Genomic DNA, 27,657 nt, shown 5'->3' on the forward strand with positions numbered 1-27,657 from the left:
TTCAACAGCCCAATAAAGCTGGTCTTAGAAATCTATCAGAAAACCGTCTACAAAATGAAAATTAAAGAGCAAAAGTTTATTCAGTTCTAAACTGAAATTTTATCGTAAGCTTATTCTCACAATAGATGTGTCAGATCTCTAAGAACTAAGGCTCTGACTTCTTTGTTGCAGAATTAGAAAACAGAAAGTTATACAAAACTAATTGTAAACAACATGAGCTCTGTTTTTTAGCATGGGTTTACCCTCTGTCACTGGGGTATTGTGAAAATAGGTATTCATAAAGCCTCTTGAGAACCATGGATGAAGTAAATACAAAATTCTTTGCAACTTTTTACTGGCAATTTTTAGTATTGCATTTTCAGTGCTGATTATCTTTTTAATATATGAAAACAATACCAACCTAAAAACACTGGCAGCATTTACCAAGGTTTTAAGGTATCAACGTTGTCATTCCCATGAGAACTCTTAATTTTATTTCCTCTTGTCTTTGTTGTGCTGTAACTAGTTTGTGGGGCTCTCTGGGGCTCTTGAAAGACTGTATATTTTTTTCTGCATGGAGCACTTGGGAAGCAGTGTTTGCTAATCTCCTAGAGAAACAGCACTCATCTGTAGTTTTTCATCATTACCAGTATTTGTGTTGCAGTTGAATATTTATTGCACCTCTTTTACCCATAATTAAGTTTTATAATAATTACATGTACTGCTGTGATTTGTTGGTAAATTTTGTGAAAGAATATATTGAATTGCTTACTAAGAGTCCATCGCCACTAAAATCTAACCCTGAATCCATGATTCAGAGTTTCTAGCTGCTTAATTTCTGTAAACCTGGTTTGGGGGGTGGGTGGAAGAGAACTCTTCATTATCTACAGGAGATTTATTACCAGTCTTCCACCCATGGGAAAGAACTTTAAACACTTCATTACCTCCCATTCTCCTAAGAAAAGTATATGGATGACTTAAATAGAATTCTGAAAGAGAGCAGCCCCACTTAGGTTGATGCTTTACATCTGAAGAAACATCTAATTTTTAATGGCTTACCTTTTAAGCCACTTGAGGGAGGGCCTAAAAAAAGTCATTGGTTTTGTTTCTTTAGGATAAGAGGTACAAACAAAAGAAATGAACCACATTTTGTACCAAAACATCCCTACAATGGGGTGACTTCAGGGGAGAAATTGACCAAGGGTAGCAAATAGAAAATCTATCACTTTCCAGCTTTTCCTGAAGCAGACCTTCACATTAAACAAATATTGAAGAAAACTTCCATCTCCTCCTTATCTGTTAAAACATATGTACAGAAATGCATTCTAAGCTCAGCACTATTTTAAAGTGTAAGTTAGTGTACCTTTTAAAAGGTCTTGATGAAATAGGTATCTATGAGGGGCTCACCTTAGAAATTTACATGAACCTTCAAGTTGATTCAAAACTTCCAAACTTTGGAAGGTCAGAACTTGTAGCTCTTTTCAAGAAAGATGATGAGAATTTTTAAAAAGAAAAATGCAGAACATAAATCTGTGCCCTACAAACCCAGGAAATAATATAATCTAGGGAAATAAATGTAGCATAGCAGAAAGAGGCCAAAAACTCATTCTCATCCTTACTTTTTTAACTAAAAAGTTAGATGATTTCCATAAGACCAACATACTCACCCTTCCCTTTATTTTGTTTTGAGTTTCTTTCTCTTCTTTCCATAAACTCTTAAAAGCCTGCAATTCCCTGGAATTCAGTTTCATAACATGTTTGGCTTATGTTTTATCAAGCTTTCTCTGTCACTTGCCCCCAAATTTTGTTTTTGTGTAAAACACTGGTTTTATGGGATGTTTAGGCTTTTAAAGAGAGTGAGTCAATAAAAAATTAAATACAACTTTATTATGTTTGTCTTCTGGACATCATTTAGCTTTTTAGTTTTTCTTTATTGCATCATTAACAAGTGAATCAGTATCATCCATGACTGGTTTAACAAACTACAAATTTAAGCAAATACTAGAGATTCTCATTTATCCAAGGATTGATACCATAAAAGTTTGCTTAAATAAATTCACTTAAAACTGAAATAAATAATTGGGGGGCAAATTTTGATTGGAAATTTATCTTGAAAAATGAAAGCAAAAATAATGAAAATTGTTCTATTTGATATTTAACAAAATTTAGCTTAAAATTTTAACTGTGTGCTAATTCTTAGAATAAACAAGGGCTTAATCATGGTGATTTTTTGGCATAATTTTTTCTAACAAAATTAGATAAAAGTACAAAACAAAACCCTTCAGTTCACTCTAGGCTTTCTTCTTCAAGTTCCTATTAAGAGGCATCATTGTTGTAAAAATATCCTTGCATAATCCTTTGATATGCAGATCATTCTCTGAAACAACTACTTCCTGATAGACCTACTGGGGTGAAAATAGACACTAATGTTAAGCAGGAGGGGGATACTTGAGTGGGAACTAATTTCATACATGGCCAGTTCCATGGTGAAGACTTTCATATTATGAAAACTTGCTCCCCTATGCAATCTTTGAGGTAGCTTAAAAGAGACAGTAAAATCTTCAGGTTTTGCCTTATCACATGCTATCAAACCACTTAACCTCTTAGTGCCTCAGGCGCATCCCTGAAACTAAGTTGCAGAATATTTGCAGATTTGAGTTAGTAGAGTTTCTTAACTGAGTGTTCCCCATACCAATAAAATAAAAGGTACCAGAAAAAAAATACAACAAAAACAAAACCAAACATGTCACTAAGGGGACTGGAAAAATAAATATTCAGATAATGAGAACTTCTCTCTCTCTGTCTCTCCGTCTCTTCCCCTCCCTTTCTCCTCTCCCCCTCCCCCTTTCCCTCTCTTCCCCCAACTGCGATTTTGGTGTCCAGTGTAGTCTTGTACCATCCCTAATGCAACTTCCTTTTCTCTTCGTGTTCATCAGGCAGTACCTTCTCTTACTATTAAAATATCCCCAGGCCCATATAACTTTCTTTTTTCACTACCTAAAAACTGCCAACACCTTCTCTTCCTCCTACAGCAGGGATTCTTGCCTTTTTTTGTGTTGTGGTTCTTTTTGGCTATTTAGTGAAGTCTGTGGATCCCTTCTCATAGTAATATTTGCAAATATGTAGGATTACAGAGTAAAGTTATATTGAAAAACAATTGTCAAAATATTTTTAAAAAACAAGTTCATGGAGCCCTACCCTAGAGTACCCTCTTCAACCCTTACTTACCCTTATCTTCTGGCCAGCTATACCAAAATGTTTTCCAGCTGATTTTTAATAACCATTGTTGAGCAATACTAAAACCTGCTTTGGAAAATCCTAACTTAGCTGATGAAAACAAAATGAATTTAGTGTATTTAGCAATAAAGATAAATGCAGCCACGTTAAAACCATCTTGATCACTTCTCAGCACTATAATAAGAAAAGGGAAAATGACCTGAATTATTTCATTTTTCATTCCTGTGTATTTGAATTTGAAAGACTCTTCATTACTGCAGAATAAATCTTTTGTGTGTAATTTCTATTACAATTGCTTTTGAAATTTGACATTATTTTCTTTTTTAATAGTCATACCTTAAAAAGGATACACTGTTACCAGGACTTATTGATTTCCTTAATAAGATGCTGAATATAAATAGGAAGTGAGCTGTCAATGAATAGCTGCTTTTTAGCAAAACTGTTGAAGAAATTCTAAAAAAAAAAAATATGGAGAAGCTTTTCCTCTAACTCTTCATAAGTTTCTATTACTAGTACTTTCCTTCCTTTCTTAAATACATGTGTTTCTTAAAGCAGTAAGAACACCAGGAAAATACAGTTTCATTTTTTTTTACTGAAGGATTTAATGAAATTGACAGGCTAATTGCCAAGGTCTCATTTGTCAAACATCTCTTCATCATGCTCTCAGCACTCTGGTCATTTTCACCATTTCCCCTCCTTATACCCAAGAAACTGATTCTGATCCTGGTACTTCAGAAAGTTCTGATAGGTCAGCATTTGCCTGATCTTGCCCTGAACCAGTTTTTTGCACACCATTTCATGCCCTCTCTTCCAACATGCCACCAAGTAGGCAAGTTCTTTCCTCTACCATTTTCAGTTCACCTTTACATATTGTCTTTCTTATTAGAATATAAGCTCTTTGAGATAAGGAATTGTCTTGCTTGCATGTATTCCTTACCTTTACCACTTAGTATATAGTTCCTAGCATATAGTAACCAGGAAACCTTGGTTATTTCCTGTTGCTGAGAAGGTAAGGCATTTAATAAATGCTCTAATTTGTACTGACTTTCCTTTAATGGTTCTATCACGGTTGATAGGCATAGCATTCCTGTTGTCCCATGTGACTCATGAAGCAATTTTCAGATTTTTTTGTGTTTTTTTTTTGTCAGCAGTTATAATATTATACCTTGTTTTGTTTTCTCTTGTTCTCATAGATCTATACCTTGCCTGAGGTTATTTAACTCTCAGTCCCACCCCAAAACTCCTGGTTCTGCCACTAAGTCCTGTCAGAGTAGTCTAAGGAAATACATCTTCCTGGTAGAATTAAATTTTAAAAATTCTTTACAGTAAATCATAGAATTAGAGGGGACTTGAGAGGCCAGCTATGTCATCATTCACTAAATGCAAGGCTTTCATAGAAACATCTTCATTAAATCTTGCAGTCTTAAGCTTCCAAGAACCAGTAACCTCATTGCGGTAGAATATAAAAATAAAGCATACCTTATATATGTTAATAACAATGTGGCATAGTAGGTGAAGCACTACATCAACAACTCCGGAAACCTGGGCTCTTAAGTATTTGTAACCAGCACGTAAAAACTAAAGCAGATTACTTAATTTTCCTGGGTCTTTTTTCCTTTTCTATAGAAGCAAGGAACATAGTGGCATAATAGAAATGTAGCTAGATTTGGGAGCAAAAGGCTGTTGAGTGCTGATCTCAACTATACTCTCTAATTATGTATTCCCTTAATTGAGGTGACTCATTTCAAACCTTCCTGCCTCTGGTTCAGTTTCTTCTTTGATAAAATGAAGAAACTTGATTGGAAAATTTCTAAGGTCCCTCCAAACTGTCAAATTCTAGTGATCAGATGATCCCAATGAGGCTATCTCACTAATATGGACTTGTGAGATAATGAGAATTTGCCAATAATCCGAGTAAAAATGGTATTGGCTATTAGTCCTAATAGAGAGACAATTGGATATTTTAAGAAAATTTCCTAATACGAATGGAGCTGAAAATAGTGAATTTCTTTGACCAAAATGTTGGCAGTCTTCTACAGTAGAGGTACTAGTAATACTTTAAACCAATATTAAAACAGTTGTGGTAGTAACTTTGGTATGTCTTCTGTCTTCAACTTTACAGAAATGAGAGATGCAAAACTGGTGAAATGACAATTCGTATAGTATTCTATCCCATTGCCACATGCCTGAGCATGAAAGTGAAAATAATTAGAAGCTTCAACATATATATACCATGGTATACTGTGTTTATGTTAATTATAAATGTCTGAAAGTTCCCTGAAACTTTTTTATTCATAGCTTTTATCAGAGACAGACTGGAGTTTGGGATAAGGGTTGTGGATTGTGGTCCTTAACCTTTGATTTGCAGTCTCTCATTTTTGGAACAAAAATAAAAATTTGCTTTGCCAGTTTTTCCAGAATAGAATGGGATATTTTTATAGCATTCATCTTGATAAAAAAATTTACTTACAGTTATATTTCTTATTACTTTTGAAATATTATAAATTTTAAATCTAAATGGTGATTGAGTTCTGAAAGAAGTCCTCAAAAACCACTTGCATTATGAGTTAAATGGGCTTTTATTTAACCACTGTGACATAGGGACCATTCCGTACTTTGTGATAAGGGAATTTGCCACTACTGGCACTCTTCCTTTCTCCTCCCCCCACTAGGTCAGCAGCCTTCTAGCCCAGCTGCCATCTGAACCAACATACGAGAGGGGGGTCATCCAGATGTGACCTCTCCCCCCAATTGTTGCTTCTGTGCTGGGTGCCATGCATAGAGCAAAATGGGAATATAAAAAGTAGGCAGATACCTCAGGAGAACATTCACCAGTCGAGGAATGCTTTATTGCTGTCAAAACTGTTTTTCTGCCCTTCCTATCCTGCTGGTATTATCCACTGTTTCCTGATACTATCACATAAAATCATTGTCAGGGTTAGGAACAATATCTAGGTCTCTTTTCTAGGACAGACTTCAGCAAAATACAAGTCTAACAAGTTGCTGACCAACCTGTTCGTTGATCTGCCACCATTGTTGGCCAGGAGATGATACTAATCTAAACAACCCTTTTCATATAATAAATGCTATGTCTGAAAGTACTGGGTAATTTGAGATGAAACATGAACAATTAGCAACTTTGCCCTAAAAGATATACCATCAGCTAAGATTAGTTCTAGGATCTCAAAGCTAAGTCAGAAAGACCTACAGTGGTTAACAGACGTAATAAAGTCCTGCTCTGGACTCTGATAATTAACTGTCTCTGTGACACTAGTCTACAAAATGAGGGGTGGGGTATGTGATCAGTTGATTAAGAAATGGAAAGGTGGGTTTCACTCCATCTTCCCCAGAATAACTTATCTCCAACTCAATACCAGCCCCTTTTATCTATTATCACTCCATTCCCCACTCCCTTTTCCTTCTACTATTGGCCTCTGATGTCTTCAGGGTAGTTCACTAATGACCCAGGGTACCCACAGCAAATGAACATGAAAAGTCTCCCACCTTTTCTACCCTGCCTTTCACACCTACTCGTAGAAGTGGTAGGCACCTATCAGTGCTCACTCAGAAAACCAGCATTTATCAAGCTCTTATTGTTGTCAGTATTATGCTGTGTACTAGGAATACAGGCAGAAGGAAAAACAGCCCCTCCCTTGCAAGGGAGTTTTCATCCCAATCAAGAGGACCACACGTAAAAGAGAGCTGCCGGGGTGGGCGGGGGTGGGAAGCCAGAGGAGGAGGAAAGGCAAAGGTAACAGTGTTGGGGAGGAAGCATGGAATGAAAAGGTGGAGAGTCAGGTGGTTGACCTGAGCATTGGAATGTCTGGAAGGAACCAGCCAACCCGAGGGAAAGGGACCAGTGGAGCCAAGGGTACTTCCAGTGTGGGCATTCCTGGGTGGAGCGAGTTTCCAGTGTAAATAGATCTCTGTTAATGGTAAAGAAAGTCAGAGGAGCCAGAACTGTGATCTGGAAAGGAAGGAAGACCCCCGGTCCCCAAGCACGGAGCCTCTGGGTTGTCCTGGGCTCCTCGCTCTCCCTCAGTCACACAGCTAATCCACTGTCAGGTCTTGGCTTGTTTACCTTTACATCTCTCATCTCTTCCCCTTCTCTCCATACACTGCTTTATTTTAGCCCTTCTACTTATTGCCCGAGCTATTGAAATAACTTCCTAATGAGTCTCCTTGACACAAGTCTGTTCCTTCTTATCCCTCCTCCACACAGCTAAACATATTACTCCCTTACTCACCAAACTCCAGTGACTCCCTCTTGACTCTGAGATCAATTACTATTTCATCTTTTTTATGTTTTTGAAGGTGTATGTATAATGTACATGAATATATAATTTATAAATAAGAAAACATTGCACACATTGGTGTGTACTCTTTTTTTTTTTTAACTGCGGATGTTCATAATAATTATCACTGATCTGGAGCAGTTCTTGGTGGGTGAGTAGAATAGTTTCCAGATGTCCTTGAATATTCTGATGTGTGTATGTGTATGTATACATATGGAGGGTAGGTATTAGAGCTAGTTTCTCTCCCTTCCTAGAGTAGAACAAAAGAGTTCCAGGGAGTATGACTGTCTAAAGAAGGAGCTTCATTAACCCAGGAGGTCTCTGTGACCCTGCATGCTTAGAGTGACTACATATCAAAACCAACTTTTAAGATCCTTGTAGCCCTGTTGGCTCTGATCCAACTAAGCTATCAGGGAGTTTGACTGGGCAGCATCATCCCCCAGCCTAGAAGGATATGCTTAATGGTGCTTATGTGCCAGTCTGCTTTCCTGATTTTCTGCCTGGGTGCCAGAATAGATTGTCACTAGTTGCCCAATACAAAAAGGGGGAGAGGGGGCATTACGAAGACCATTTAAGACTGTCATGTTATATATCCACTTTATTCTTAGCTCAATATTTGAGTATTTGTTTTACTGTTTGCTGGAAATAAAAATATAACGTGTATACCATATAAATTTTGAGTATTAAAAAATTTTTTTAGGTAGAATTTCCCCCATGCACTTTGATCTTTTTATAGCTTAGAAGTCTCTGGTATAGCAAATAGATGGTGAAATATAGTCATAGCTGGATCGGCACCATATTCAGCTCAGATCAGAACCATAAATTGCCCTGGGCAAGTGGGACTTTGTTCCAAAGTGTCAACATCTGGAGGATTCACACTTCTTCCCCAGAAAGAGTTCTCTCTGTGACATCTTCTTCTGCTCCTTGTAGTGATATTGAATGTTAATGTTCAATGTTATTGAAATTCTAATAAAACATTCTAAATGTCTTTTTAAGAATATCCAGGTACCACTCTCACACACCCTGTTACGTATGCATTACTCCTGTGTAATAGTAATAATGTTGATTCACTTTAAGGTTTTAAATATGTGTACTAGTGCTGACACCTAAAATACGTGTTGTACAAATCCCAATATTTTACTTTAGGGCAGTCAAGTTATGTTCTTAATGTATGTCCTTTTAAAGAACTTTCATTAAATACAGAATCAGATCTTTGACTTTTAAGATATTATTTAAACCCTAAAGATGTTATTTAAACACTCAAAGTTCACATTTTTAGGGTAAGAAAGAAAAAATATCCAGGAAATTCTCAGCACTTCAGTAATACTCATTTTTTAAGTATTTTGTTCAGTCTAGTGATAAGATGTAGATTCAAATTCTACCTTTGCTACTTACTTTCTGTGTTATTGAGCAAATTAAATTAGTTCACCATTCTAAACATTAGTTTCCTCTTATGTAAGTTGAAAGAAGTTTAACTAAGTCACTAATGTGGCCCCTTCCAGCTCTAAATCTTTGACCCTCTGTGATCCTGTGATTTGGCAGCAATACATAGTTTTAGAACCTATTTGAACCTATTTCATTCCTCCAAAAAAACTCATCTTTTACGCCAGTATTCTCTCAGTGATGTTATGTGGATTGCCACGTCATAGAATGCTGTCATCTGTAAGCAAACCTGTATTAAGCACCTAGTATTTGCCAGATGCTATGTGTACTAGGTACAGGGGAAAGAAAGATCCTGGAGTTTACTGAGTTGAGGATAGTGCCTTAGTTGACTGTACTTTTGTTTTTCTAAATTTTGCACCACATCCATTTATTGAGCATGTACTGTCTGCACAGCACTGTGTTAGGTCCTGGCTGACCTCAAAAGTTTAGATGCTGTACTGCTTCACAATCTCTGCCCTCACATTCTTTAGTATCCAGTAAGAGGATAAGACTAAAACAGATAAGGGGAGAAAGCCGACCTGAGATGTAGGAAGATAAGTTCAAGTGCCACTTATGACACAAATACTGGCTGTGACCCTAGGCAAAAAAAGCATAATTTCCCTGTGCCCCAGGTAACCCTCAAGACTCTTAATGCAAATTAAAACAACTTTTAAATTTCAACCTTACAATTCATCATATTGGCAAAGATGACAAAAAAAGGGAAAACTGAGCATTTTTGGAGGGGCTGTGGGAAGGCAGGCAAACAAATAACACTATTAATGGAGCTATGAAGATATCCGGCTGTTCTAGAAAGAAATTTGGTACTGGCATGGCCTTTAACCCAGTGACACTGCTACTGGGCACATACCTGAAGGAGATCAAATAAAGAGAAAAAGAATTCCCTTATACCAAAATATTTAGAGCTATATTTTTTATTGTAGCAAAGAACTGGAAACTAAGGGAGTTTTCATTGATTAGGGAGTGACTGAACAAAATATAGTGTACAAATATAATGAAATATTATTGCACAATAATAAATAATGAAAGAGATTCAGAACAACAAACGTCTGTGAACTGAACCAGAAGAATATTGCATATAATCAGTACAACATTGTAAAGAAAAATAACTGAAAGATTTAAGAATTATGAGCAGTGAAAGGAGACTAGAACAATGAGTTATGCTTCTCACGCTTCCTGTCAGAGAGGTCATCAGTCGGAAATGCAGCACAAGACACATTTTCAAACGCGGCTGATGCATCTGACTATAGTCATTTGTTGGGTACTACGTGGTGCCGTAGATACAGCACCTCAGCTGGAGTTAGGAGGACCTGAGTTCAAGCATGGCCTCAGACACTTACTAGCTGTGTGACCCTGGGCAAGTCACTTTGCCCTGTTTGCCTCAGTTCCTCATCTGTAAAATGAGCTGGAGAAGCAAATGGCAAACCAATGTCTTTGCCAAGAAAACCCCAAATGGGGTCACAGAGAAAGACACAACCGAAAAACAAAGCAAGCAAAGAACAAGTAATTCACTTGTTATACAGGGGTGGGCTCTTTTTGGAGCAGGGGGAGTTGGTCAAGACAAAAAAGTTATGGTAGATAGGGACAGTGCTACTAAAATAAAAGAAAAAAAGAGTATCAATGAGTCATTAAAAATGAATGCTCCCCTTTCTTGCCTCTGACACTATCACTCTAGTAAAGGCCCTCATCACCTCATGCCTAGATTATTACAATAGCCTGCTAGTGTGTCAGCCTGCCTCAAGTCTCTCCCCACTCGCATTTTCCATTCAGCCACCAAAGCAATTTCCCTAAAGCACAGGTCCAACCATGTCTCTACCCTACTCAGTAAAGTCTAGTGGCTCCTGATCACCTCCAGGACCCAGTACAAAATGCTCTGCTTGATACTCAAAGACCTTCATAACCTCGCCCCTCCTTCCTTTCCAGTCATCTTACACCCCGCCATGTACTCTTCATTTCAGTGACACAGGCCTCCTGACTTTTCCAAAAGCAAGATACTCTATCTCTCAGCTCCAGGCATTCTCTTTGGCTGTCTCCCATGCTTGGAATGTTCTCCCTCCTCCATTTCAGTTACATACCTCCCTGGCTTCCTTCTAAGCCCCAACTAAAATCCCACCTCCTGGAGGAAGCCTTCCCTCCTTATTTCCTATTTATCCTTCTTATGCCTTGGTTTGTATGTTTGTTTGCATGTTGTCTCCTCCATTAAATAGTAAACTTTTTGAGGGCTGAGACTGTTTTTTGCCTCTTTTGTATTCCCAGTGCTCATCAGTACCATGCACATAGTAGGTGCTTAATAAATGTTAAAACCTTAATGTCCCAAAACCTTAAACCTACTGCACTCTGAAACTGGGACTCCATTGGGGACCTGCCTGAGGGCTCCTCTGGACCCTCCTAGATTGAGAGGGATTATCAATTGTAACTTTTGCTGTTTCCCACCCAGCCTGTTGTCCTTCTTTTCTTGACCTCATTAAAGGGGCCATGCCCTGGCTCCTTCTTAAACAGGCCTGTTCAATGAATGGGCATAGCCTCACCCTATGTGACTGCCTACAAAGACCTTGGCCTAAAGGGCCCAAGGTCTCCCACTGCATCCTGGATCATCTCCAGTCATCCTGAGGAATATCAGGTCTCTGGATTCAGATGGCTCTGGAGGAGAAGTGAGCTGGTGACCTGCACAGCCCTCCCTCACTTAGAACAAAGTCAAGTGCAAGTCATGTCATCATTTCTCTGATGCTGTGGTCTTCTTCAACGACGAAGGACAAAACACAATAAATGTTTACCAATTGATTGATTTGATCATAATTAGTAAAATAGAAAAAATTTCAGAAAGGAACCCTGCTCTTTATGTAAGATTATTTTGGAGAGAGGTGAGAGTAGAAGTGAAAAATAAAGCTGCTTAACACAGCCTCTGGCACATAGTAGGTGCTTAATTAAATGCTTGTTGACTTGTATAAAGCATATTGTTATAATCGAGACAGATGGCTTGTACTTGTGGGAATAGAGATATTTATCTTCACCATAATCTAAAAGAGAGGTGCTATTATTATCTTCATTTTACAGTTGAGGAAACTGAGGCAGAGAGAGTTTAAATGATTTGCCAAGTGTGACTTAAGTAATAAATGTCTCAAGGGCCAGATCTGAACTCAGTCTTCTTGACTTGGACTCTTATATCTTGTGTTTTATCTACTTTACCACCTAACTGCCTGATAAACTCTACTACATGATTGGCTGTCATCATCATCAGTCCTAATCCTTGGTGGGAGAGAATAGATTAATGCATAAATGTGGTATAAATTAGTATGTTAACATATCAGAGGGCACTAGAGTCATCAAAAAATGTCAGATCACCTGAAGAATAAGTTACTTCAAGGGGAGAGATATCTAAAGGCATATTATACGGAGAAGGCATCCTTTGAGCTGAGTCTTAATAGGTAAAACAGTAATAGACTGAGGTGGAGAAGCATTATGTGCATATTGAACCATGAGAGATGAGGTGCAGAGACAGGAAAACATGAGATATATTCAGGGACTGTCAAGTAAGCTAGCTTGGCTAGAGGGCAGAGCAGTAGTTCTCAAACTTTTTTTTTTTTTTTTTTTTTTGCTTACAGCACAGAATTCTTTGTTATGAGAAATTCTAGCACGCTGAACATTTATGTTGGCAAGACTCCAGGCAAGTCAGGAAACTCAGGCATGCACAGTTTATCTTCAATAATAGTAGCCATTTTTGTTGAGCTTTTTTCAAGTTGAGATAATTGGGTGTGTGTAATAGGCAAGGTTTGTTTATTTTTCAAACACTGTATTTGTATTACATTCACTGGAAAAGTAAAAGGTGTATTAAACAAAGTTATAAATTTTCTTTTTTTTTTCATAATTAACAAAAATTTCATGGCACATCACTGAGAATGACTGATGTAGAATTCATGAAAATTGTTAATGTGAGATAAAACTGGAAAGACTTAATAGGGTTGGGGCCAGGTTATGGACACTCTTGAAGCCAAGTTAAGGGAGGAGGTGTGTTTTATTTAGTGAGGAGCCATTTACAGTGTTTTGACATGATCATACCTATGTGTTGAGAGAACCAGCCTCCAGACATGTGTAGTGAAGATGCCTTCTTAAGTCATAAGTTTTCCATTGAGTTTATCATCATCATTGTAACCAACTTTTACAGAACACTAAATGTAAATTTGCATAGTGCTTTACATTCAGTACCTCATTTATGCTTTACAGTAATTCTGATTAAGTAGATTTGTGTGGTATTAATCTAGTTTTTCAGATGAATAAAGTGTGTCTCATATAGGTGAAGTGACTTGTCTAGGGCCACATAACTAGTGTTAGAGGCAGGATTTCGATACAGCTGGGTGGTGTAGTATATAGAGCACCTATGGATAAAGTGAAAAGGTGGTGCACCAGGAATCAGGAAGTCTGGAGTTCAAATCCTGCCTCAGACACTTAGTGACAGTTTGACCCTGGGTAAGTCATGTAACCACTGTTTGCCTCAGTTTCTGTTTCTGTAAAATGGGGATGATAATAGCACCTACTTCCCAGTGTCATTAGGATTAAGTGAGATATCTGTAAAGTCTTTTGTAAACCTGAAAGCACCATATAAATGCTCCCACCACCACCACCTATTCCTCTTCCTCCTCCTCCTTCTCCTAACCCTAGATCTAGTCCTCAGTCCATTAAGCCATGCTGCCTTTTCCAAAGTTAGACTTCAGGAATCCTGTGCCACTATCTTGTCCTAACCCTGAGGACCATAGGAATATAAATTTCTGGTGCTATGGAGATGAGAGGATAAGCGTAAGAAATGTCTCTCCTAGGAGTAAAGGAGACTTAAGGATAATGACTCCTACCAATCTAATATTGTTCACAGAGAAAGCTAAAGCAAGCAGAGAGAAACTATTACCCCAGTATGCAGGAATAGATTGGGCTTTCTTCTTCAGTCTCACTTTGATGTTGTCTTTGCCCATTCTCCTTCCTGTGTTTATAAAATCATGGAGGAGACAGATGAGTTAATGGTATATATAGTATGAAAACAGGTGGTTCACAAAATCTCAGAATCCTAGAACTAGGGAACATCCTGGAAACTTGAAAAGAGTAAATTGAGAAGAAATGTTTTAAAGTGTTAGTTTATACTGGTAGCAAAATTATGGAACTTGTTATTCCAAGAGGTAGTCGTCACTATGTATACAACTTTGGTGAATCATTGCACCTTTCAGAACCTCAGTTTTCTCATCTATAAAGGGCTAAACTAGAATATACTGCTATTCTGTTGTTCAGAAATAAGGGGTTGAGTTTAAATAAATTCAAAATGATGGTTTCATAATAAGTTATCTTAAATCTTAGCCTCTCTGGCTAAATTGTGAAGCAGCTATGGATAAAAAGCCATTGTCCGAGCTGTTTACCTTCATTCATTTAACATTCACTTTTCCTCGTCTTCCTCTTTTATTTTTTTATTTGCCCACATCCATTTTGTTTTCAGTTTGTCTGAAAGTGACCTGGAGGTTTTATTGGACTTCAAATTAAATATGAGTCAACAATGTGATATGTCAACCAAAACCACTAATATAAATTTAGATCATATCGAGAGAGACCTTAGTGTACAAGATGAGAGAAGGTGATAATCCTACTATATTGTACTCTGGCACCATGTTTTATGAAGGAGATTGATATGTTGGAGAGCATCTAAAGTAAGGAACTAGAGTGGTGAAAGGCCTCAAATTCATGATGTGAGGATCAGTGAACAAAATGGACACATTTAACTGAGGCAAGAAGATTTAGGCAGTGTTTTACCCCTTATGTATAAAGTGGAGCCTTTACAGTCATTGCCAGGAAAGCATTTTTGTATACTTTGAAATACAACACTTATTATTAACAAGTGCTATTGTTAATAGTGATTGGTTATTATCCTTCATTCTTGAAAAGAGCCAAAATGACATGTCATTGTTAATAGTAATAAGCCTTAGAAGCCCCCCTCCCCCAAATGAAAAGACTTAGAGGGAATGTGATAGCTATCTGCAAGTATTTGCAGAACTGTCATGTGAAAAAGGGATTTGACTTGTTCTTCTTGGCCCCAGAGGTCATAGCTGAGAACAATAAATAGAAATTATGGAGAGGCAAACCAGCAAATTTCTTACCAAAAAATGTAAGAAAAAAGCTTCCTAAAATTAAGAACTGTCCAAAAATAAAATAGGGGCTAATGGGTCCCCCTCACCAGAGGTCTTAAGCCAAAGTTAAATGACCACTCATTGAGTACAGGATGGTTTTGAGGGGATATTTGTTCAAAGTAGGTTTAACTCTGTGGTTCCTAAGGTCCCTTGTGCTGAGATCCTGTAATCCTGTACATGCCTCATATATCCCAAGTACTTTGCTAAGCATTAGCATAGGGTAGAACGATAACACAGTCTCCTCAAGGAACTGAGATCCTTCTGGGATACGGTATGTGTTAAGAAACAGCTGTGTCATGTCACAAAAAGAATTCTGGGTTTAGAGTTAAAGAACATTGGTTCAAATCTTAGCTCTGACACTTGGTACCTTTGAGATCTTTGGAAAATTGTTCATCCTTCTTGGACTTCAGTTTCTTCATTTGTAAAAAGAGTGGATTGGATAAAATGACCTCTAGAGTCCCTTTCAACTCTAAAGCTAGGAGCATATAATTCTGTGGTCCTAAATAAATATAAAATAATTTGATGAGTTAGAAAGCACTAGTATGGGGTGGGGATAGAATTGAATAAGACTTGGCAATTGATTGAATGTGGCATATAAGGAACATGGAAGAATCAAATATGAGTCAAAGGTTGGGATAAGGACAAACTGGGTAACTGAAGGATAATGGGGGGGGGGCTCCCAGCAGATATAGGAAAGTTTGGAGAGGGATGATTTGTCTGGCAGTGGATAATGGATGACTGAGTTTGTGATGCTGAGGACCATTCAGGTGGAGATGTCCAGAAGACCATTGGTAATGCAAGGATTCAAGAGAGATTAGGGTTAGAAATATAGATACAAGAGTCCTCTGAATAGGGATAATTTTACCTCCAGGATTAAAAGCAAACTTTCTCTTTGGCATGTAGCTGCATAAAATGGCTCCAACCTGTCTTTCTTGGTTTAGTAAATCCTACTCTCCACACCCTGTGATCCAAACTGGTCTGCTCTTTCTTGTACATAGTATCTCATCTCCCACCTCCAGGTGGTGATTGCACTGGCTCTTCCAGATGCCTGGAATGCATTCATTCCCCTGCCTCTAAGAATTCCTAGCTTCCTTCAGATTGCAGCTCAAGTGTCCCCTCCTCCATGGAACCTTTCCTGACCTTCCCTCCCCCCAGCTGCTAATGCCTCCCTGCAAATTCTCTTATATTTACTTTATATTGTGTTTTGCATTAACTTATATAGTATGTATTGTGTTCCCTCAATAGAATGTAAGCTCTTAGAAATGAGGAAAGGTTTAACATTTGGTTTTTGTATCCTCATTGCCCAGCATAATACCTGACTGATGTAGGGGTTTAATAAATGCTTTGTGATTCACTGCTTGAATAAGAATTAAATTGTTTAGAAATTAAAATCATTCGATCTTGGCTGCAATACACTGTGCCCTACCTCTTTGTAGAAGTGGGGGACCATGGATGGACGTTGATCACTTCCCTCCCAGGATTGTTATGAGGATTGAATTGAGTTCTTTTATATGTGTGAAGTGTTTTATAAACATAGCTATATAAATGCTGGCTACTGTTATTATTATGGCATCAGACTTTATTCTAAGGTTAGTCTGGGAGAGGGAAAAGGGGGTATGGGGGAAATGGAGGAAACAAAAAGATCTGTAAAAATATATTTTTTAAAAAATTAACGTGACTTCATTGGGAGGCAGTCACACCAAATTAACTTGATTTCTTTTTTTTAAATAAGCATGCAACAAGCATTAAGCCCGTATTATAAACTGGGCACCAAGAATACAAGACAAAAATGAAACTGCCTGTACCTTCAAAGAATTTAGAGTTTGCTAGGGTGGGGTACACAGATAAGGAATTAGAAAATACATACAAAATGATTTGGTAGGGGCCACATTGTCTTCTGGGAGGGAATCAGGGAAGTGCTAAGGAGTTGGCACTTGAGCTGAGCTTTGTAAGAAGTTAGGCATTCTAAGATGCCGAGGTGAAATGTCAGTATGGAAAGCCAGTTTTGCTGGAACTTAAAACTTTTGAAGAGAAGTCATGTGAAATGAAATCTGGAAAAATAAGTTGGAGTCAGATTGTGAAGGGCTTTAAATGCCAAAGGAGATCCTGGAGGCCATAGGGAATCAATGAGGCTTATCAAGCAGGGGAATGACATGATCAGACTTGTACTTGAGGAATATCACCTTAATAGCCATGTGGAGGATGGTTTTAGGAAAGGGGAAAGATTGGAAATAGAATAGATAGGTCTGGGTGAGAGGTGATGGGGACCCTGAACTAGAGTGGTAGTTCTCTGAGAAGAGGAAAAGGGTTCAGGTAAGAGATTTTATGGAGGTTGAATCCCAAAAACTTTGCAAACTGATTGAATATGGGAGATGAAAGAGACTAAAGGGGTGTGAAGTTGACTTGGAAGCTACAAACCTGGGTGACACTAAGGAAGATGGTGCCTTTAACAGACATAGGAAAGCCAGGGTGGAGAGCAAATTTGAGGGCAAAGATAATGAGTTCTGTGGATTTTGAGATACTTACTGGACATCCAGCAAAAATGGGGTTAGTATTTAGGAAGGTACATTGGATGTATAGATCTGGAGGCTCATCTGCATAAGAATTGATGAGTTCACTAAGAGAGTGTATAGAAAGAGAAGAAAAGAGGCCCAGAGGGTTCCTGAAACATACTAAGGGCTAAATAAAGGTTTGTTGATTTCTTGATTGTGACCTATGGTTGGGATATGGGTGGTCATCCAGACTGAGGAACAACAGACAAACCAGAGGAGACCCAGAAGAGGATTTTTAAGAGAGTTACTATAATATTGATTTCTTCTTTTTGGCTAATATGCAGTTAATCTACCAAACCTTATGAAAATAATTATACTTACAGAAAAGGGTGCAAGTAAGAATCTTGGAAGGATGTCAAAGGACTTATTTTCAAATGACAAATGCCTTGAACTTATTATCAATTTTGTGATTTATGAACATAGCTCTCAAGAGGGCTTCAACTTAGTATATTACTTAGGATGTAGCAAATTTTGTTATGAAGTCCTGTACTGAATGTATAATTTGAGCCATTTCTCTTCTTTTAGCTTGTCAAAATTCCCAAAAATGATCCTCCAAATGAAGTGCATAACTTTAACTTCTACTTGTCAAACGTTGGCAAAGACAACCCTCAGGGAAGCTTTGACTGCATCCAGCAAACTATCTCAAGGTAAGTACATTTTATGTCATGATAGAGAAAAATATTTGTATTTATGTCCGAGATTTTTTATTAAACTATAGAATAGTGGTTAGGATACTTTAATGCTAAATCAGACTTTTAAAAATTAACATTTTTAATATATATGTATTTATATTATTTAATATGTTGTTATAGATACCTTTGTGTGTATGTGTGTGTAGAATATCTTCTTTCAAAGCAAACAAATTAACTACTTATTTAATATTTCTTAATATTATATTTCTAATTGATGAGCTCCCTGGAGAATTTATACTTTTTCCTTATTCATAAAGTAGCTTTAGTGCTCCCTAAAGCTTGTGTGGCTTGACCTCAGTACATAGCCTCTGCCTTTTGCCCAGTTGTTCAGTTGTCCAGTCACATCCTTGATACTCATAAGGTATTTAATAAACATTCAGAATGTCTTACTTTTTGTGGGGAGAAAAACAGCATTAGGGATTGAAGATCAATGTAAAGAAATAATACACATAATTGAAATTTTACTTTAAACCATGAGAAGGAAGGTAAAAAAAGCAGGCATTTATTAAGCACTCATATGTGCTAAGCTCTCGGGAAACAGATAATAAGCAAAAAAGAAAGATGACACCTGCACCCATAGAATGTACATTCTTATTGGGGAAGGTAGTCCACAAAAGGGACGTGGAAAAGGGCAGAGAGGAGGGAGTGGTGGAAATAAAGGGACCCAGGGCAGGGACATAGTTGTGAACACCAGAGGAAGTAAGGATCAGGGCTGGGAAGAGAATGAAGGCTGGCCCTTACATGAAAGGCACTGACTAGTGGGAGAAAGTGGGGACAGGACTGCCACTGAGTGGCATTCCCTGATTGGTGGGTCATATATTCAGAACCAAAAGTGCTTTTTCATAGTAATCCAGAGCAACATCCTCATTTTTTTCAGATGAACTCAAACTTATAGACTTTGATTGACTTGTCCAAGGTCACACAGTTAATTAGTAGAAAATATCAGTGATCCAGAATTCACGTTTCCTGACTTCCAGTCCAAAATACCATATTCCTCATTCTCAGTTAATTTAACTGATTTCTTTTAGAAAATTGTTTGTTTTATTTTAATTTTATTAAAAGACTTAACACCATCTTATAAATAAGTGATATTATGCAATTAATTGCCTATCCGTTTCCACTTTTAAACCTTGGAGTGCTGTATAACAGTGTTAGCTATACCATTACTGTCATCATTGTTGTTACTGTTAAGTGTTCTTCACTGTAGTTAGGGCATATACTCATACTTACCAAGATGCTAAATATGAAGTTAATAGAAATTATGTCTTTCACCAGACCTCTAAAATATGGTCCATCTTATCTAATCAACCTAAATGTCTAATATACCCATCAGTGGGAACTGTGCAACATTTATCAACATGTTATCTATTCTGTGATTTACATATGATGATATACTAGGATTTTTATGATGATTTCTGATCTTTTTGTGTCTATAAAATTTATCTCATGAACAAGATTGTAAATTTGAAGGAGAGAGACTGTGCCTTATATTTACTCTGTCTCTCATAACCTGACCTCAGTAAATACTAGTTGACTGGATTCCTTTATTAACTTCTCTGACTGACTCTTCTTTCTTTTCAAGTTCCTCTATATTTCAAGTTCCTCCTATAAAGGGTGGTCATTCCATGGCTTTGAGCCAAAAGAAGCTATTTGGAGTTTCATTTTGTGTTTAAAGCGAGCACAAAGAAAAATGCCATTCTGAATTGTAATTACATACTTTGAAAGACCTAGAGTAATATTACTGAGAAGACCTTAGGGAATTCTGTCTCTAAGCAATCACTGATTAAGAAAAAAAAATTTTTTTGAGCGATGATTGTCATTTATTTATTGTGATCTTTCACTTATGCTAAATCTGACTCCCATCTTTTCTCCACATATGCTACCTTAACTTTCTAGTTGACATTTTCTCCCTTTGCAGCTGACATTTTATTATGTAAGTATGTGACAGTATTAGGCTAATCATTAATAGAAATTAGCCAATAGGTATATTTGGCCATTCCATGTAACAAATTAGTGTACTGAAAAAGGAACCTCCTTATTTCTTATATTTAAGTGTTTTTTACCTTTCTTTGACCATTTACTGAAATGTGTTAAAAAACCTATAAGTTGTCCTCATCCCCTCTTAAGCATTACGCTCTAATGTTCTTACTATTGATCCCAATAATTATGAACTATTGGCATTTATCTAAATATGTCACTTCACTAAAGTGACCAATATGAAAAGACTAGGCACATCCTTTTACCAGAAATTCGCAGGGACTAGCTAGTTTTTTGTATTGAGTTTCCTTGAAATAACTACTCTATCCACTGGGATTTAGAAGTATTGTTTGTTTGTTCTTTTACATAGGGATTTTTTTGTTTCTCTTAGTACCCGATGCCAAGAATGTTCTTCCTCCTCACTTTAGCCTCTAGGCTTTTGTGGTTTTTTTCTTGACTCAACTCAAATCTTACCTTCTCTAGGCTGACTTTATTCTTCCCCTAGCTGCTAGTGCCTTCACTCTGAGATTGCCGTCCAGTTACAGCGTATCTGTCTTGTGGGTACATTGTTAAGGACCTGTCTCCTGCATTAGAATGTGAACTTCTTGAGGGAGTTTGTTGCATTTTTTTTGTATCCCCCGAACTTGGCTTAGTGCCTGGCTTGCACTAAGTACTTAATAAATACTTGTTGATTGGCTGAGACTGATAGTTAATGATCAGTGTTGTATACTAATAACAGCTGGTTTATACTATCAGGCACTATATACTAACTGCTTTACAAATATCTCATTTGATCTTCGCAACAATCCTGGAAGGTGGGTGCTATTATTATCCCCATTTTATAGATGAAGAAACTGAGGCAAATAGAAGTTAAATGACTTGCCACAAAATATCAGTACCTTATATTCTTTTTAAAATAATTTTGTTTTTTCCCAATTACATGTAAAAACAATTTTTAACATTCTTTTTTTTTAAATCTTGAGTTCCAAATTCTTATCCCTCCCTTCCTCCCTGAGACAGCAAGCAATTTGATGTAAGTTATACATGTGTGTTCATGTTCCCTGTTAGTTATGATTTAGTCTGTATTCAGTACTTTCTCTACAGGTCAATAACATTTTTCATCTTGAGTCCTGTGGGATTGTCTTGGCTCATTGTATTGTTTAGGTTATCTAAGTCACTCACAATTCTTCACCATACAGTATTTGCTGTGTACAGTATTCTCTTGCGCACCATGTATTCTTAAAAATCCTCTACCCTTATTTTTACTAGAGCTGCCAAGGGTCACACAGCTAGTTATATTCTGAGGGCATATTTGAACTCAGGACTTCCTGACTTCCAGGCTCATCATTCTATCGACTACACCACCAAACTGTCAAACAAAATTTGACCCATAGAAATATTGCTTGAGAGAAGTATCTCTCCAGTTGTCACTCCATATCATGTTAGAGTTGAACATAGTGAACTAATTAAACACAAATCTCATTTGCCTTATTTCTAGCCCTGTATGTCACCTAATAAATGATACTAACACATTTTACCAATTTTTGCACTTGTGAGGCAGTTCATAAATGACTTCAAAAGTCAATTTCTAAATCTGTAAAACTGATTTTTTTTAATTTAACCCATAGTTATTTTTTCCCTTGAATTTATTAAGGAAGTTGTATCCATTGATAGCAAAAGTTACATAAAGAAAGTTAAAGAACCTGCAGCTAAGTTTAAGTTTTTTGGAATAAATTTGCTTTTTCTTAAAAAATATTGAATTGCTGCCACTTATTCATTCCCTGCAAGTGAGTTTTAAATGGAAAGGCTAATGTAAATTCTAATGTGTTTGAGGATCATAGGATAATAAAACAGGCTTTAGTACTTGCTAGAATTTTGTCACCAACTAGAATACTATTTGCAAATTAATATTTAAGACACATCTCACTACTCAGTTCAGTGCTAAAGATTTGTCCTGTAAAGAGAGAGTTTATTAAAATAGACTTCATTTCAGGTCTAGTAAGAATCAGGAGTAAAAGATTCTTAAGAATGCGTGGCACTCGTTGCGATAGACCTATATGGCTCTACCTATTCTGTTGGGGGTACAAAAGAAGAAAATGTTGGAAATTAGAGGAAGACACAAGAATTGAATAATTTGAAAACTCTAGCTTGCCTCTACCAACCAAAAATAAATTTAAAATAGTCATCTCTTACAAAGCTACTTTGTTATTCTGCAGTTCTGGTGCCTCACAGCTCAATTGCCTGGGATTTATACAAGATAAAATTACAGTATGTGCAACAAATGACTCCTATCAAATGACACGAGAACGAATGACCCAGGCAGAAGAGGAATCCCGTAACCGAAGTACAAAGGTTATAAAACCTGGTGGACCATTTGTAGGTGTGTATATGCTTCCTTTTTTTTTTTTAACCCCTCTCATAAAGAGCGATTGAAGTAGTTTAGGTTGCCATGTATACATTCCACGTCCATTAATTTTTACTTAATTGTTGAAAGTGATTTTTTTCATCACTTTATTTCCCAAACAATTCCCAATGGAGCTAGTCTGTACTGCTTTACAAAATGTCTCCTGATATCTCAGAAAGTGACACAGGAGGTTGGAATTGTTGGGCTCTTCCTTGCCTTCAGGAAATATAATTTTAATAATGAAAAACGTTGGATAGTTCTTGTTTTACAGTTTAATAATTATTTTTGAAATAAAATATTCCCTATTAGTTGATTTTGGTTTTTTTGTTGAATGACCCATCATTACAGACTTCTCCTTGCATTTTCAGTGGACACTTAGAAAGGAGGTTTTTTTTTTTTTTACCTCCAAGAGATACAAAGCCTCAGGGTACAGGCACTAAAGGAATGAAATTTAATTACTCTTTAGTACTTTAGGCTGTCCTCTAGTTTTCTAGTGCTTTTTCCATCTGTCAGGCAAGAGAATGGCTAAAAATTCAGGCTTTACTAATTCCACTCAACATAACCACTAGAACAATGAACTGCAAGAGTGGCAGAAAGGTGGATTGTTGGCCATGTCTCTTATTTTGTCTTGACATGGAGAAAGAAGTAGATGTTTTATCAGACCTAACTTGGTGTATTAATTTTTATGACTGTTAATACTATCAGGAATTAGATGAACCCTTTGTCAGTTTTAAACAGCACAAGCATACTTTTTTTAAAAAGTGAAGTATTATTAATTTCAAAACTTAAATTCTAGCAGTGACAGCCTCTCTGAGGACCAAGCCCCTTAATCTTTATCTTTCCATGGCTGAGTATAATTCTGCTTCTGTGTTTTTCCTTCTGTGTGTGAGCCAGCTACAATGCAATCAGTGTTTAGAAACTACACTTCTGTCATTAATAGGCACTTTTTTGGAATGAGGCCAATGCTCCTGGGAATGAGTGCTTAGCTTAGATACACTTAGTTTGGTTTAACAACAATTCACAACTTCCCCAGGTGTCTGTACACACAGGACCAAGTTCTCTCTGCAGCAGGCAGCCACCAAAGAGCATTTTTTCCCCTCTTCTAAGGAGTAAAATAACAACCTTTTATCACCTTTCTTCTTTATCCTCAAAATTGACTTAATTAAATTGATGTACCAATTGTCTAATACTGCTGTATTATTTTTAAGATTCCCAATGTAGTGTTTATTTCAAGTTATGTCCCATCTCCTTTTAATTTGATGGAGCAAGATTATTTAAAAGTATTAGAGATGGCATGTCCTAAAAGTTGTATCATTGAAGTTTGAATTTTGTAAGGAGATGGAAAAGGTGAGGTGTTGGGTCTCTGGAACAGGAATGGGAGCAGGGAGCAGGGACAGGGAAGCTAGAAGTAGAATAAAAATCAAATTAAAAATTTCTGCCTCTGGCAGAGTCAGTTGAAAATGCTTTGGAAAATATTTTGATTTATTATAAAACAGAAAACAATTGGGGCTAGAGGGGGGAGGGGGAGTGAGGAGAGACTGAAGGAATATCGTTTCTCATCAGAGATTGTTTTCTGATTAAACCCTTTGACTTCACATTGAAATGGTTTGGAGGTTTTAAATAGACTTCAGCTGCTAAAGATTTCTTGTTTGTCTAGCAGCACTTTGTGGTTAGCGTGCACAGGATTTGAAACACCTAGGTTCCTACAAACCACACAGTGTAAGTTCAATATACGTAATGATACTGAAAGGTAACCGAGTAACTTCAGCCTTTAAAAAAAAACGACACTGCAGCTTGGCGTCACTGGTGGCTGAGCTCCATTTTTCCAAGAGATAACTCAAGGACTTAAGAGATTTAAGGTTACTGAGTCTCCCTTTTTCACTGAAGATCAACGAACGTGTGTCAGCTATGTACAATGTACTATTTTTAGTTATGACTGCACCCAACCATTCCACACAGAGTTGTTGTCTACCTTGCTATTAAAAATTTCCCTTGGCAACATTTCCTAGGACCTCAGTTGGGTCATTCTTCTATTAGAGTTAAGAATTTGTAACATCTTCATGACATGTCTCAGATAAGCCTCCCTATCTCCTCCGACATGGCCACCACCCTGGTGCAGGCTCTTATCATTTCACACCAGACTATTGTGAGAGTCTGCTTGTTGTCTCGCCGCCCTCAACCTGTCCCCACTTCAGGCCATCCTTCACCCAGCTGTCATATTGGTCTGACCATGTCACCACCCTGTTCAGTAAACCCCAGTGGCTCCCTATCACTGCTAGTATCAAATGAAAAAGACTCTGTTTGGCATTCAAAGCTGGCCCCCTCCTAGCTATCCATTTTTCTTACACATCTCTCCTCCCCTCTCCACACGCTGCAGTCACATAACACTGGCATCCTTGCTTTTCCTCAAATAAGACCCTCCATCTCCCGGACTTTTTATGGGCTGTCCCCATGCTTGAAATGCTCTTCCGTCTTCTGAAAGTCCCAACTAAAATCTCACCTCCTTCAAGAAGATTTCCCTGATGCCCTTCAGTGCTAGTGCCTTCCCTCTGTTGGTCATCTTCTGTTTATCCTCTGCGTCTTGTTTATTCATACTTACTTTCCTATTGTCTCTCCTTGAGAGCCAGATTGTCTTTTTGTCTTTCTTTGTATTCCCTCCAGTGCCTGGCACATAAGAGGTGCCTAATAAATGCTTACAGACTGATTACTTTCCAAACTTTTCTCATCCTCATTGAACCAACTACTTACAATCACCCATCCAATATTCTTTCATGTGCTTAAATCCTGTTGTGACAGCTTTCTTCAGCTTCCCTTCTCCAGGCTAAAACCTGAAGTCCTTTCAGCCTTTCTTTGGATGGCTTGTCTGCCAACCTCTAATCATTTTCATTGCTCTCTTCTGAATCCTCTCTAGTTCTTCTTATCTCCAAGCTGAAAACAGGACAGACTGCTTTAATAAAGGTTTGATCTTTATTATAATGCTCTTTTAAGAGGTCCCTCTTGCTATCTCATTTATATTCAGTCCTTATGGCATCACATCTCTTTCAGTCATTTTTTTCTATTTATTTTTTCCCATCTTCCCATTTCAGCTAATTTGTCAAGGTTATTTTAGATTCTTTTCTCTTCTTAAATGCTAGCTAACCACCCAGATTTTATCATCAGCAAATAGCCCTTGACCCAGTTGTATAGTCTTCATAAAACAGTACCCCTTAACTGTTACACCATGGAAAGCCAAGGTCAGAGTCAATACAATGATGCCTCAAAAACCAAAGATATTTTTCACAGAAAATCCGTCAGGAAACAAAAGAATTAGAGAAAGTTCTGATCTCAGGTAAAAGCAACCCAGGAGTTCAGTCTCCAATAGAGTACTTTAAAAAGTGAACCAAGGCTTATAAGATAATCACACCTGGGAGCAGGGAAACCACTGTGCATTGTGGTCTTCTGCACTGCTTCCATATCAGCTTCCATATCACCAGTAGAGAGGCTCATCCCCCAGAGGCAAAAGTGACCTATGTAGATTGAGAGGCCTGGGAATCCACAGCTTGAATGGGAGAGAAGAATCCATATTCTTGTTCCTTCTATAATATTTCTAGTTTTAGTAGCAAAGTTTCCTGCAACAAGTGTGTCTTTATTATACGTATACTTTTTGTTAAGAGAAAATTGGTCATAGCTCCTTCTACCAGTCAAATTTCTTATTCCTTTAAGAGGAAACTAATCTGTTTTTTGTTTTTTACCCTATCCATGTGATCTGATTAATGCTTATAAGCATATAAGCATGTTTTCTAAATGTGCATGTTATTGACTATCAATTTTTCTAGATAAGTAAATATAACCAGTGTAATTTTCAAGAATATACCTTCCCCTTCCCTCCCTTAACATAAATGTCAGTAGTGTTTGTTAATATACTTGCATGTATTTCTGTTTATTTGTATGTGTTTGTTGCCTTTCAAAAATTAATATGCTCATTGAGCTATATAGTGTTAAAGTTTATAGCATCTCCCTACTACTTCGAGTCATTGTTTTTAAAGTCCAGTATTGGTCCTCTATTGTCAAAGTCATTGTTTTTTATTCCCCCCACTCCCTGGCCAGAGAATCAGTTTCAAAAAGTCAGTTGGGTATATCTATTCTCTTTCTGGGACATGGTATTTTGTCTCTTGTTTCAGCTTGCATATTTGGTAGTTGTTAAATATGGGAAATGAATCTCTTACACTCTCTTTGAGTGGAAGATCAGGAAGCTCTTGGATACATAGTATTAGGTATCCGTCTTAATATAGTGAAATATAGATTCAGATGAGCAGTCCCCAGGTCACACAACATAGTTAGATCCACTGCCACCAGTTATATGAAGAGCTCTAGGGATTGATTAGAAGCTGGATCTGGAAAGAGAATTAGGTTCTCCCACAGGTTTCATTATAGGGACTTTTCTGAGGTTAAAAAAAAATGTTTTCTCCACACCACCACCCCTTATACTTAATACGTCCTGCTTTATTTTTTGGCCTGTTATACAAGTTAATGTTTTCTTTCTTCCATATTGTTTTTCCTGAGTTGAATAGGAACTTTAGAGTGGGCAAAAGGATATACAATTCCTTGAATATAACTCATTCTTTCCACATGATAGGTTGTCATTTCAGATTAGAATGCTGGATCAAGGGAAGTGTAAAATTAGACCAAGGGGAAGGGTGCCAGGTTACCTGGCCAGCACTAGGCCCCTGCAGAGACCATTCTACTGTGTCACTACCCTGATAATCACTCCTGTGCCCTCCTAACCAAACCCAACTGCTTGTCCTCAGTGAAGATAGTGCCATGAAGAGAGGTAAAGCTAAACCAGGACCCTGGCCTCCGTGCTACCCTGAGCAAAAAGGAGCATATGTATTCAGAAGGGAAGAAGCTAACTGCCATGCAGTGAGAAAAATATTGCCACTTTTT

At 37.4% G+C, this 27,657-nt stretch overlaps 1 protein-coding gene across 1 annotated transcript in view; it reads left to right on the top strand.

The window, feature by feature from the left end:
• The window catches only part of ELL2 (elongation factor for RNA polymerase II 2), a 93,009-nt gene that overhangs the window by 41,061 nt on the left and 24,291 nt on the right, over positions 1 to 27,657 (top strand). The window contains exons 3-4 of the mRNA XM_072606066.1: positions 18,187 to 18,308; positions 22,547 to 22,710. Coding sequence (XP_072462167.1) covers positions 18,187 to 18,308; positions 22,547 to 22,710 — 286 coding nt within the window. The remainder of the gene's footprint in view (positions 1 to 18,186; positions 18,309 to 22,546; positions 22,711 to 27,657) is intronic.

The sequence above is a fragment of the Notamacropus eugenii genome, chromosome 4, assembly GCF_028372415.1.
Source record: "Notamacropus eugenii isolate mMacEug1 chromosome 4, mMacEug1.pri_v2, whole genome shotgun sequence".
Lineage (NCBI taxonomy): Eukaryota > Metazoa > Chordata > Mammalia > Diprotodontia > Macropodidae > Notamacropus > Notamacropus eugenii.